Genomic DNA, 13,676 nt, shown 5'->3' with positions numbered 1-13,676 from the left:
CTCAGGGATATGAGCAGAGGTATTTAAATTGAATGAAATGAATGAAATGTTACTTCAGGAGAAACAGTACATTTGCAATTATTCCCTCTCATGTGCAAGCCCATCCATGTTACTGGTTGCATTAGCAGGCAAACATGGAGAGCTTGAAATTTTGGGCCATGGCACTTTAAGTCAGGAAATCTTTAATTCTCACTTAGAGCCATGTACAGGATTCTGTCAGGAAGAGGATCATCTTGGATTTTCAGTACAGTAAACAGAGCCTTCTGTAGGGCACTCACCTATCTTGTTACCTACAAAGGGCATCTAAAGAGGCTCCTATATTAGGCAAGATAGCTAACTTCCAGCATGTGGCAATTATCTCCTGAAGGGCCTTGAGAATAAGGCATTAAGCACTTTTGAGAAAAAAAAAAAAAAACAGAAAAGAAATCCAGAGGCAGAAACCAGCTCGAGAGAATTAAAAATATCGCTAGTTGTGTTGCAAAGCAGATGCCTCCATGCTGTAGCATCCTGGACTTCATAGGAACCGTAAGGAACTCAGAAATCTGCAGGGTTACTGATGTTCCATTCACCAGAAAGCTGCACTGTAAAGCATGTCATACAGGCACACTTATTTTTTTAAACAGGTCCTCCAAATTCAAAAAAAGCAAAGACTAGGGTCATATAGCATCTTGCACTGACTAAAGGTGGCTTACAAGAGAGCAGGAGAGGATTGGTTTACAAGGATATGTAGTAACAGGATAAGGGCCAATGGCTTCAATCTGACAGAGAGTAGGTTTAGATTAGATATTAGGAAGAAATTCTTTGCTGTGAGGGTGGTGAGTTACTGGAACAGGTTGTCTGTAGAAGCTGTGGATGCTCCATCCCTCTAAGTGTTCAAGGCCAGGTTGGGTGGGGCTCTGAGCAACCTGGTCTCGTGGAAGGCTTCCCTGCCCATGGCAGAGGCACTGGAACAAGATGACATTTAAGGTCTTTCTGTGATTCTATGAATCTATGATTCACCTCTCTCTGCTCTTTACTGTCTTCTCATAGTCAGATTAAAAGCATTTTCTCATTTTAAAAAGTCTTCTTGCCATTATTTCTTTGTTGGCCTGCTTCTGTCTCATACTGCTTCTGTTCTCATACTTCTCTATTTCTTTGCTGGCCTGCTTCTGTCTCATACTTCTTCCCCACTCACAAGCTCTTAGGCCTTTTTTCATCTTGAAATGAAACCCTACAAATGCTGTAAATTAAGCATGTATAAAACTTGCATTATGAAATTGACCTTGCACGAGTAAAATAAAGATCTTTATTATGAGAAATATGAATATATACTTACCCTTAAAATCTCAGTCTCTCTGTCAGTATCTCCAGAACCCGATTCTTCAGGTTCGAGTCTATTCTGAAATTAGGAGAATTCAGTTTTGAATTATTGCTTCTAAAGATGACTAATGCAAGTATCACCTGAAATTTACTGGAAATACAGCTACCATCGATATCCTTACAGCAGTCTGTCACCGGTAAAATAAATTATAATACAACAAAAACATTTCACTTACATTTCTGGTGTTTCATACCATCTTCTTCTCTAGTCACTGAGCACTGTATTTACCTGCAGGTGCTCTATGAGCACAGTGATAACTATCCTGAAGGACACACTTGCTATGTGACTATTTAAGAGAACTGAAGTAATATCTCAGAAAAAAATTAACTTTAGAAAGACACCTGCCAACATTAAGAATAAGCTAAAATGAAGACCTTACAAATAACCCCAGCTTCCTACAATGTGCCCCTTATTTAAAAGCCAGATTCTGCGATTCCTGCAACTGGAATTAAAAAGATGACTTTTATACAGAGAAATCAATATACTGAAGCCCTTTCTAAAACCTTCTGTTGAGAAAACATCTTAGTGTTTAGTCCTTGGTGAGTTTCATAGTTGTGTACATTTTGCAAACTGCAAAGAAAAGCACAGAGAGAAGCACTACCTATCACAGTACCAAAGCTAATGTTTCAAATGTGTGAGAGGTGAGGATGCATTCCTTGGCTGCACTGAGACTTCTTTCACATCACTACAGAATAAAAGGCCTTGAAACTTGCTGTCACAGAGAACAAGAAAGTAAAGGCAGTGTAGGACTTGGCGTTCACTGCTACATTTATGGAAGTGGCCTTTGACTGGGTAAAACTGTTGGACTGGAGCACCTTGTCCTAGGGATCTGGAGCTGCCTTGCTGGTCTATTGAAGTCAGCATCAGTGCAGGCTCAATAGTGCAGCAGAACACTGTTACTCTGTTTTTATGCTGCAGAAATATATTGGCATAATTCAGCAGGCCCAGAATGAGGGGAGCATATAATCCATTTTGGCCAGTGGAATATGTTTCAAACTGTCTTGTTAAATACTCACAATACCCAGTGTGAGAGATGGTTTTCTTTAAAAGTCCACCACAGGATTTCCACTGTGTCAGTGGTGAATTATGTCTGTGTGTAAAATCAGCTCTCACACCACGAACTGCCAGATTCCTTCTTTAGCTGCGTGCACATGTATCCTCATAGATATAGTGGGAAAAGTCCAAGTACAGCAGAAAGATGGATTTGAAACTTATTCTTTAACATTGCCTGAGTACTGAGCATTCAAAATACAAACACTGTTATCATGCTGATATGTGTTCTAGTATTTAATGACAGCAAACATAACTGACTGTCAAACCATTTCTCTGTTCAGTAGCAGGAAGAAATTAATAATTCAGGTTTATAATGCCTTTTTGTGGAAATTTTTGTTTCATGTTCTCCCATATATTGCTGCTTTTGCACAGGAGAGCATGCACATCCACTGACATTTTAAAGTGGGAATACTAGGTGTTTATGTAGCTTACAGTATTCACACACTTCAGTCAGACATTTATTTACATTTCTGCATGAATGTTTTAGAAAACATGATTATCTCTGTGGCAGTCAGGCTGCTTTCCCAGAGAAAACCTCCTATTTAGTTCTGGATTCCTCTGTGGCAAGCTGAGCTCATTGACAGAGAACCCCAAATACTCACTAATCCTCTGGAAGGAGCAGATGGTCCTGCAGGTCCTGGAAGTCCAGGGGGTCCTGGCAATCCCTCACCAGGATCACCCTGAAATGGGAATTAAGATAAATCAACAAGGATTTAACCATATAAAGACTATAAGCACTAGCTGCAATCTGTGTGGATTTCCAGTCACAAGAGTGACTGCTTAGATGCTATAAGCAGGGTTGGACTTTGTTCATTTCTAAGACACACTCCCAAGAAACATGATCTTTGCATTGGCAATGGAAGAAAAAACTCTTCTAACTTCTGCAATGAATTTGCAAATGTACAAGCAGCGTAAACAGCATTAGGCAGCACATATGTCTTTCCAGAGTAAGGTTTAACTCTGGCTCTTGCATTTTTAAGGTACATTATATATGGCCCCCCAATAAATAAATAAATAAATAAATCAGTAGTCAGCATGGTCACACCATGGTACTCAATCTGTAAATTTCTTGATTTTATTGCTACCCTCTGTAATGCTTTTTTCAATACCACCATGACATGATTCTTCTTCTATGTGTTGACCTTTATCTATTGCCAACACAACAAAAGACCCTGTTCAAAAATGTGCCATTTCCTTCCATAATTACTACCATTTCTTATACTTTGTCTTTCTTACATCACCTCTGACATTTTGCGGAGGTTAGTTTGAACTGCTTCAGCTTATGTTTATGACTTTTAATAACTTTTCTGCTCAAGTCCAGTATTTTTCACTCAGGTCAAGAGTTGAGGTTTTGTCTCTACTGATCTGTGCATTACCCTCTAAACTGCCAATTTACTATCTGGGCTTATGAGCATTTTAATTCTCTAAATTCACATATTCAGTTACATAGCAGGAAACACTGACTTTTAACTGCTTCTTGGTCACTTGTTCTTTATGCTTCAGAGTCCATTAGATAAATGTATTCATTGAGCTCTTTGTTCCCTGTGGCTTTGTCGAATGGTTTCTATAGCGATACTTCAGTCAGATCCACAGAGAATGTGTTTAATTAATTTGGGACTATTTTCCCTGTCTGCCAGTGTGTTCATTTACAGATGCTCTTCATTCATTTTAACACATCCTTCACTTTTTTTCCAATTACTAATATATTAGTTTCTGGCAGTGTTTGGTGCTTGCTTTCATGCAATTTCTTCCACTTTGTGTGCACTGCAAGGAAGACAAAACCCCCAGATCTCGTATTTGGGTCACAGTCAGTTTTAGGAAGCCTAACTGTATCCATTCCCAAGGAGCATCTCATGGCTATATCTCTACACAAAACACGGACCACGGTGGAAAAGTGAGAGGCAGCTGCCACTCTCCACTGATGTGTAGTGCCCCATTCATTCTTGGCTTTCCATTTTCAATGAGAAGAACCAGAAAGAAGAAAGTGGATCCTACTACTGTTCCTGAAATTTAGATATTATTATACTGGGGAAAGTGTTGACTGTGCTTGGACAGCATAACTGTTTTGAATTTTTGTGTGTGTACAGATAATTCTTAAAGCTTTGCTCACCCTACCAACACAGCCAGGCCTAGGAAATCACACTGATTTGGATATTGAAACAATTTTCTGAACAACTGATAACTTAAAAATAATTCACATGTGTAATAGAGGAACAGAGCAGAGTCTTCTTGTTTGTCCTGTTTTTACTGCAGGAATTGTGTCTGTTTAAAGTATTGCCAAGACAAAGCTCTGCATATGAAGCTGTCAGCTTTCCTTAGTGCTTTTGAACCTATTAGGATTTTTAGCACTCATTTGCTAACTTCACAATGTCTCTTTTAAATGTCCCTTGAAAATATTAGTCCAGTTTTTAAATAAAAAACTAATCTTAAGGAGTCTTTACTAAAGTAGCCTTAAAGGTAATCAGGAATAGACTACTGGAGTATTTTCCTTTCCAATATAACTTTTGCTCTCTACAGCTAAGCTGCTTCTCCTGCTGCTGAAATTTTCTCCTTCTGATGGCTACTCTGATCAATAAACTAAGGCTGGGTGGCCTTTGGCTGTGAGGTCAGCTAGAACAGCCTGGCTGGGCTCACAATGCTTAGGTACTTGGCTCTGGGACTCCTTTTAGCCCTGCATGTTCAAAGCTAGTATTTTGAGTATGTTTTTTTGTGCATTTTGCATGAAATAACGCTAGAAATATACCGAAATCCATCAGCATGAGTATTTGAAAAAAGATTACTGGGATGGCACTGGAGGAGTACAGAGCCAGCCTATGCACAGTCTCATCTTGCAGCATACTGGGAGCAGTTAACAACTGATGCTACCCCTGAGGCATTGTCTGAGCGAAGTCTATTTGATACAGGCCAAAACACTGCCAGGGACCATGCCTGCAAGTCTGAACCATCAGCAAATCAGTCAGTTCCTGGGTCTGTTCCATTTGGCAGTGTAGGTGCAGCACTTGTTGCTGAAGTTTGGAGTGGTCACCTAACAGGAGCTGTGGCTGTAGCAGCTGCAAAGTAAAATGCATTTGCTAATTTGCATCTAGCTTATAAACAGAAGAAATGTAAACAGCCATCATTTGAACATATTTTCCATTGTTTCCACTGAAAGCATCCTGACTGATTTTATGGTTTCCTACACATGAATTACTTTCATCAGTACCAAGCACCCTAGAAATAACTGGTCACAAGAAGGACCAAAGCAGATTTGAAGGAAACCTAAGAAGCTAAGTGTCAAATGACATTTAGGTGCCTGTAATACCTGTTGACAACTGATATAATGTCTTACTGATAATCTGCATTCCCAGCCTATCTTTCCTGAAGAGCCTGTATCTAAACACTATAGCACTCCAGTTGTGAGCAATCCCACCATGTCTCTGTAACCTCTGAAAGGTGGTAGCCCTGTGACTGTGCATGGACTTGTAAGTCCTTCTGTTTATCTCCCATGCTGCCTGGTTTTGTGAACATGTACCTGACACAGGTCCCAGAGGAGAGCAGGAGTGTTGCCATCATGCTGTACCTGAGATGCTCTCCACATGCCTTTAATTCTCTTCAGCTTATGAGAACCCTCTGCCCCACACATCTTTCCATTACAGCTGGACATAGAGATGGGGGGTTGCCATGCAATCTCGTGACCTGATTCCTGTACTGGAGACTAATTTTACCTTTGCAATGATTCTGGATCATTTCAAACTGAATCTGAATAGATGGGATTTATATGGGTCATGTTTGTGTGGTTTTGAAGTCTGTATTGTTTTGTTAAACAGATGAAAGGGATTATTAATTTGACACTTGGACTTACTATCTGTATGTCAACTTTGTGTACAACATGCACTTTAATAATAGATTAATCCATTATATCTCACTTCATCTCAGAAGAGATACAAGCTGTTACTTCAGATGGTTTAACTCTTATTTCAATTATGTTCCTTTCCTAAGAGTAATATGATTGTACTGCCTCCGTTAAATCACTTAGCTGGTAGAGTAAATTGCCCAGAGCAGATATAGACAACAACTGACTTTTCTTTATTAAGTGTTCAGTACATCTTCCTTAGCTCTTCTGCGAATTCCCAACTTTTTCTACTGATGAAGTTTATTCGCATCCTTGAAAAATTCTTATGATTCTGTTATGGTGACATCCAGCCATTCATGGATGAACAGCAGGATGTTTAAATTCTTCCTGTGATTCCTTGTTTTTGTTTCTCTCTCAGAGTGTACCAAATTAATACATGTCCAAGAATATATAGTATCTGATTGATTGTTGGGTATTAACAGGACACATACCTTTTCACCTTTTGGGCCTGCTTTTCCTTTCAGTCCTGGCAACCCCTGAAGTCCATCTTTACCCTAAAAGGAAAAAAAAAAAAAATTAGACATTTTCTTTCATGTTGGTTGAACAACCATCTTTACCCCAAAAGGAAAAAAAAAATTAATTAGACATTTTCTTTCATGTTGGTTGAACAGCTGTACACTTAGCAGCAGAGGCTGGATGTAAGGGTGCTAGATTCTAACTCTTGGTTTGTGCAGTGAGAGGTGTGGGACTCTGCATAGAATGCCCCTGGCAGTGCCCAGAATGTGCCTCTCACCATATCTACTCTTCCTACAACCAAGTGACAGGGAAGCCTGTTTGGGGGGTACAGATGGAAACACTCCCAGGCTGCATTTGGATTTGACAGAGTGCCAACAGGACCGCCACAGCACTGATGGTAAGGATTTTTAAAACTAATCTTTGTAACACACTACTTCCAGCTGCTGCTCTGAGTGCACCAAATCATACCATTAACCTAAGGCTGCTCCCATAATCTACTAAAACATTTTTTTGTCTTAACCAACCTGCATCTATTAAGTTTCTACCAACTAGGATCCTTCCTGAGGACATGCATCTGACAGGTAATGTGGGATACTAGATAGCATTTCACCCCATTTTCCATTCTAAACTTCACCAGTCAAATGAATCCCAAATCACCCTTCTTTATATCTTCATATTACCTACATACAGCATGCATATGCTCTTCCTATAGTGGCTTGTTCATTGGCTAGAAAGAACTCCCACCAGCTTTAAAGTCAGTGCTATTATAAAATGGGGCTGCTTATGAATTCAGTTAGGACACTCAAGAAAATATTCAGAAGGCAAATAAATAGTATTTTCCCATTGGCATTTTGGGAATCTGGACAGCTGTGGTTATGGACTCTACTGGAAAAATTTCAGGAGTGCCCTAATTTTAAAGAAGGGTTATATAAAGTCATTAGGGAGAAAAACGTATCTCTAAGACTGAAGGGTGTTTTTTTTTCCTATGATGATTTTTCCTGTAGAGTAACGGGTAGCAGATTCATAGAAAAGCAGCAAACACATGACCAACGTAAATGTAGAACATACTAATTTCATTGCTGAGTGAAGCCCCATCAAACCAATAGTAAAGTTTCATGGGTATATGTAAAATTGGAACCCAGACGCTCATGGACGAAAGAGTAGTTACAAAAAATACAAGGCAGTGTCACAAGACGTCTATGATAGAAAATAGCATTGTTTTCACAAGGACAAGACAATTGGTTTTGAAGCATTTGAATTACATTTGAAGAATTTTCTCTAAGACATATTGGTTTCATAGAATTTGAAGATATGCTGCATGAAAGCAGTCAGGCTTCTGTTAATACATAAAATATAAACTTCTTGTCCAATAACACCCTAAAGACACATCGCCTGAGTTTTGGCTAAATATTTGCAAACTTAGCTACATTTCTTTGAACATACCAGTGTCTGAAGGCAGCATTCAGGAGGGAGCTCAATAATGCATGCAACGAATGACTACTGAATTATTTTTCTAATATCTTAAAACAAACCAGTTTCATTTGAGGTTTCATTGCAGGGGACAAGGAAGGGTCAGGAAGCTCCCAGCAGTGGCACATATTAGTATAGAAAAAGAGGAGCAGGCATGGGAATGGTGACAACCTCTGGGTGGTAAGGTCTTAGAAAGGGGAAAGATGCACAAAGTGGTAGCAACAAACAAATGAGAAAGGAAACAAAGGCAGTAGAGCATCAGCAGAAGACAGATACACAAGAGCAGCTGAGACATGCACAGAAGATGACAGCTACAGGCTTGTTATTGTGTGCATTGCTGAGCAGTACCTCACCACAGAGGATGCGTGTGCAGGCTATCAGCAGCTTGTGGTGAACTGACCCAGTGATGGGAGTTATCTGGAGAAACTGGGAAGGAACACCCCAGGAAGAAGACAGCAAATGTGACAGAGAAGGGTAAAGTAGAGGAACGCAGAGAAAGGAAAGCAGGAATGATGAAGCAGAAGATGCAGTCAAATTACTGCACAAGATAAAGGGGTGAGAGGTACATCTCAATTAACTCAAAAGTACCCTCAATTAACTACAAAGTTAATTGCAGCTGAGGTTAGGAGCAGGCAACATGGAAGCATGTGTCTATGGAGGGTCAATGAAGCACCCCCCCAGAAGGAGCCTGAGTATGTCCTCTTTTTGAAATTCCCTTCTGCAAAAAAAGCCAACCTCACCAGAGCTGAATTCCTGGTACAGCTGCTTATGCCATGCCATGCCTCTTACTTTCTTTGCAACTGGGAAATCATAAATTTCTCTTAGAGTCCTGGATTTTGCTCTCTTTACAATCTGAGGATGTCAACTACAGCACCAGAACTGTCTTCTAAAGAGATGAGATGAAGAAAGCACTTTGCTGCTTAAGCCTCAATGTAGCAGAGCCTCAAAAAAAAATGTTATGTTTTTCCTAATTCAGTTAACCAAAATATGTATAAATGAGTACTTACGGGTAACCCATTTTTACCAGGAATGCCCTAAAATAAAACATCTTTGTTAGAAAGATAAATAAAACACTGTAACATAGAAATAACAAAAGAGAAAAGCAAGTAGTTAAGTTGTGATATGCCATGCAGTGACAAAATAACAAACCAGAACGATATCAAACACTATGGCACAGTGGGATGTTTTGCACCTCTCTTTAATCTCATGCCTCTTGTGCTGATGGTTCACAAGGATTTGAAGTGTGAAACATCCTGGATATAGAGATGTCACTGAAGGAGGCCTGTGCGTCTTGTACCTTTGTACATGTTCAAACCTGACAGCTGGGAGGGTGCTGCAGTACTGCCCAAGGAGCTGGTGGAATTGCTGCTCTGAGAACATTTGTATGTTGGCATGGCAGCTGTTTGCCTTTGCTTTCTGATGGCTGTCACTCACCAGGCCCCTGTGTGGCCACTGACACATGTGAAGTGCAGGTAGGATGCTCCTGAGCTGCTGGGCTAAAACCCATCTCACAGAAGCATAACTGGTGTGCAAGGCTGTGCAGTTCCAGCTCTTCGTGCATGTGTGATGGATCACTATTAACCTTTCCAAAATATGTGTTTTCTTTCAACAGAGAGAAAATACTCACAGGCTGACCAAGTTGTCCAAGTTTCCCTGGAGAGCCAGGAGGTCCTTGATCTTCATTTTCCACATCTATTCCTGACCCTCCTAGAGATTCTGTGGACCCATCCTCTACTTCTTGACCTTTCTGGCCCTGAGAAATTAGTGTGAAATATGAAAAATGTGTTGCATTACTTGTCCCATTTTTCTCTCTTCCCCCCCGCCCCTTTCCTCTCTCCTAGAACCCTTGCTTTGTTCAATGCAGTCAGAACCTGCTAGGCACCTTACAAACAGTATATTCCATTCAGCAAAGGCAATCCAAATTAAAGATCATTCATTCACCAACAAATAAGTTGCTCTCTGAGCTGGTCACCTAAATGCAAATGACTATGATCTAATTTCATATCCACAATAATCTGCACAGTCTAAGTCAATAGTGCAGGTTTGAAAGATATCATTTTCACGTACTCAATCTGTCAGGGAGAAAATTTTGAGAGTTAAGATAGACATGTTTAGGAGTGTTTTAGCCAACTTCCCCAAGATTTATGACTCTAACAAAATAGGGTTACATACTGGTTAAAAAGTTGCAGAAGATGAAGCAATGACAACAAAGAGTAAAAATGGACAACAGCAAGACTAAAATATTGCTAAACATTAGTATTTGGTTAAGAGAAAGTAAGAATAACAGAAGGAATAATTTAAATATTCCAGGAACAAAATAAGACCTTACAGGAATGAAGCCTGGACATTATTACATATTTAAATTAAAATACATTATACAGAAAAACCCACATAAATCAGTATTGTATTTTGAAATAAGCACTAGGATTTACTCATATTTTATAGCACCAATGAAATATTTTGATCTCCATTGGCAGCTAATGAAACTAGGAGGGATGAAATACAGTAACTCTCAAAGCATTTTAAAATTAATGGGATGACAGCTTTCAGCAAAGGAACTGGAAACTTATTTTTTTTAAGACCTTTCTGGATTTTGCCAAAGGAAAGGTCCCAAAGACCAGCAAAATTTTTTTTATCTGGACTCATTACAGAATTTTTTCCCATCTGGAGAAGTGTTAGAAGAGAATCTGTTTAGTTAAACTGTGGGTAGAGATCATAGCCTGAATGAGATAACGGGATTGTTGATACAGTGTTAGAGTGCTGAAGGAGGTAGCAGATGGTATGGCAGGACACCTCTCAATCATCTACCAAAGGTCATGGGAGTCTTGGGAGATCCTGTTGACTGGAAGACAGTCAGTGTTATTCCAGGATACAAAAAGGGTGTAAAGGAAGATGAAGAACTACAGATCTCTTAGACTAATCTCAGTTCCTCAAAAATTAAGGAGAAGATCATACCGAGTACCATTGAAAGGCATCTAAAGAACACTGCACTTATCAGGAGCACTCAACATGGGTTCACAAAGCGAAAGTCCTGTTTAACTAATTCGCTATCTTTCTGTGGTGAAATCACTCACATGAAGGATGAAGAGACAGAGGGGGATGTAATTTCCCTGGGGTTTTGTAAGGTTTTTGATGCTGTCCATCACAGCATCCTTTGGGGCACATTTTCTGACTGTGGGATGAGTGGGTTCATGTTGTGCTGGGTGAAGAACTGGCTGAAGGGCAGAGCTCAAGGGTTGCGGTGAACAGGGCCACATCTGGCTGGTGACTGGTCACCAGTGGTGTTCCTCAGGGATCAATCCTAGGGCCAGTTCTGTTCAATGTATTTATCAATGACCTGGATGCAGGCTTGAATGCACCATGAGCAAGTTCGCTGATGATTCCAAACTGGGAGGTGCTGCTGTCTGTCTTGAAGGACAGGAGGCCTTGCAGAGAGATCTGGGTAGCTTGGAGCATTGGGGCAGTGATTAATAGCATCAAACTAAACAAGAACAAATGCCGGATTCTGCACCAAGAAAGGAGTAACACTGGGTACATGTAAAAACTGAGAGAGAAGTGGCTGTAACAACTTTTTTTTTTTTATTATTATTTTCTAAAAGATTGGTCATTATCATAATATATAGTCATCTTGGGTATCTGTGTAGTGAAAAATATGTAGAAATTGAAATGAAGTCAAGGAAAACTTGTAAAGATAAGTAGCAAAACTACTTGTCACAGTAGATTTAAGCTTTAGGTGTCACACTTCTTAAGTCAAGACTGGATTTTTATTTAAGAAAAATGTCCTAAAAAAGAAAAGAAAAAGAAATGGTAATAGTAATAGTTTATCTGGTATTTAGTTTATCTATTTATTTATATAAGCTAAGATTAGAAGTGCTGCTTTAAAAAAATGTGAACGCAGGCATGAAAATGTTAGAGGAATTATATTGGGAAGTTCTCCAACAAATACTGAAATTTCTTGTATGTCAGCTCCTATGGATGATCCTTTACTTAATGCTTCACCACTTGCTATCTTTTACCACAGTAAACACAGGAACACAAGAAGACCCTGCAAGGAGCAACCTTAACCATTTGAACGAAACACACACAATGTGGAAATTTTATTCTAAATTTCTGTCATTCATGACACGGTGTGTTTTCTGGCAAAAAGAAGCTATCATAACTGACTGTAGTTTCAAGCAATACAAAGAATGGACTCACAGAGTAGGAGTCTCAAAGGCAAGAGGAAGGAAAGGTCATTATTTATTTTCTACTTAGAAAAATCTGTGTTGGCTGTTGGATTAGGAATGTTAATTAACAAAAATTGTACTTCCAGCTGATTAATTTGAAATGTATCAACAAGTAAGGCAAGTGTTTGAGTAGCTCACAGGATTCCAAATGAGTGATGTATGTAATTTTAATTTTTAGAATCTCAAAGAATTCAGGTTACACACTACCTTACAAATGCAATATTTTTCAAAGTCCAGTGTCTCACCAGAGATGGTGACTTTGCTACATGGGGCAGATGCTCCATTTGGAGAGGCTGGTGCATGCTCTGTGCAGGAGTTAAAAGAGCTGCCATTTTCCTCAGCACTGTGCAAACATCAAACTAGAGACAGGCTACAGCCTTGCATTGAGTCTTTGTTTCCTTGTCTAGGAGCCACACCCACAGGAGCCTAGCCAAAAGGAGAATCTAATTTTATAAGGGATTTAATGAAGGGTTCTTTAAAAAATGTGACTAGCTTTGATGGCTTGAATGTAATTTACAGTTATTCCTGGTCCTGGCAAAATGAGGATTTAGTCAGCTATTTTCTTTGTTTCTCACTTTCTTAAATTCAAACTGAAAAAACTGCAAAACTGAAAGAACAAATTCATTTTTTAGTCAAAAATCTCAAGCCCATTTCAATGGTTATAGATCCAAACTTCTGCACGGTGCAAGTGCTTTTCAATCTGATGTCATGAAAAGACATTCAAGAACTTAAAAAGTATCTTCTATTTCTCCATGCTGTTAAGATGGAATAGATCAAGGTACCAACTCAGAGAAACACCTGGAATTCATGGATTTTCCTGTTCTTGGGACAAAAAGATTAGGCATGTAATAAACCCATTATACAGACCTCCTCTCTGCTTACTCCTGGCAAAACATCAGCACCAGAGCCATCTTCTTCTCTTAACATTTTCGGTGTGACAGTGGTAGACTCACTGTTGCCTTGTCCAGTTTCCATGACAGCTGAATCTAAATAAAATAATTATTTATTAATGAGAGCACAAAAAAAACCTGCCCAGAGGTATTTATCAGAGACTGATGCTGCAAGTTGTATGAAAAAAGAAATTATTCAGATTATGACTAAAATATATTCCAAAAATTAATCTTAGTCATTTAACAGCTCTGAAAATTTTAAAAGAAAAGAAAAAAAGAGAAAGGTGAGAGTAAAATTACAAAACAAATGTCTATTTTAAGGTCATGGA

At 39.2% G+C, this 13,676-nt stretch overlaps 1 protein-coding gene across 4 annotated transcripts in view; it reads right to left on the bottom strand.

The window, feature by feature from the left end:
- The window catches only part of COL15A1 (collagen type XV alpha 1 chain), a 116,129-nt gene that overhangs the window by 57,859 nt on the left and 44,594 nt on the right, over window positions 1-13,676 (bottom strand). For 3 of the 4 annotated variants that reach the window (XM_069007928.1, XM_069007932.1, XM_069007930.1), the window contains exons 7-12: window positions 13,325-13,443; window positions 9,859-9,984; window positions 9,239-9,265; window positions 6,737-6,799; window positions 3,016-3,093; window positions 1,316-1,378 (exon numbers count right to left, since the gene is read on the bottom strand). In XM_069007928.1, the coding sequence (XP_068864029.1) occupies window positions 1,316-1,378; window positions 3,016-3,093; window positions 6,737-6,799; window positions 9,239-9,265; window positions 9,859-9,984; window positions 13,325-13,443 (476 nt within the window). The remainder of the gene's footprint in view (window positions 1-1,315; window positions 1,379-3,015; window positions 3,094-6,736; window positions 6,800-9,238; window positions 9,266-9,858; window positions 9,985-13,324; window positions 13,444-13,676) is intronic. The other variant, XM_069007929.1, reaches the window with a different exon arrangement.

Source organism: Aphelocoma coerulescens, chromosome 2 (assembly GCF_041296385.1).
Source record: "Aphelocoma coerulescens isolate FSJ_1873_10779 chromosome 2, UR_Acoe_1.0, whole genome shotgun sequence".
NCBI lineage: Eukaryota > Metazoa > Chordata > Aves > Passeriformes > Corvidae > Aphelocoma > Aphelocoma coerulescens.
Note: the sequence above shows the minus strand (reverse complement) of the source record. Positions and strands in the feature narration are given on the sequence as shown.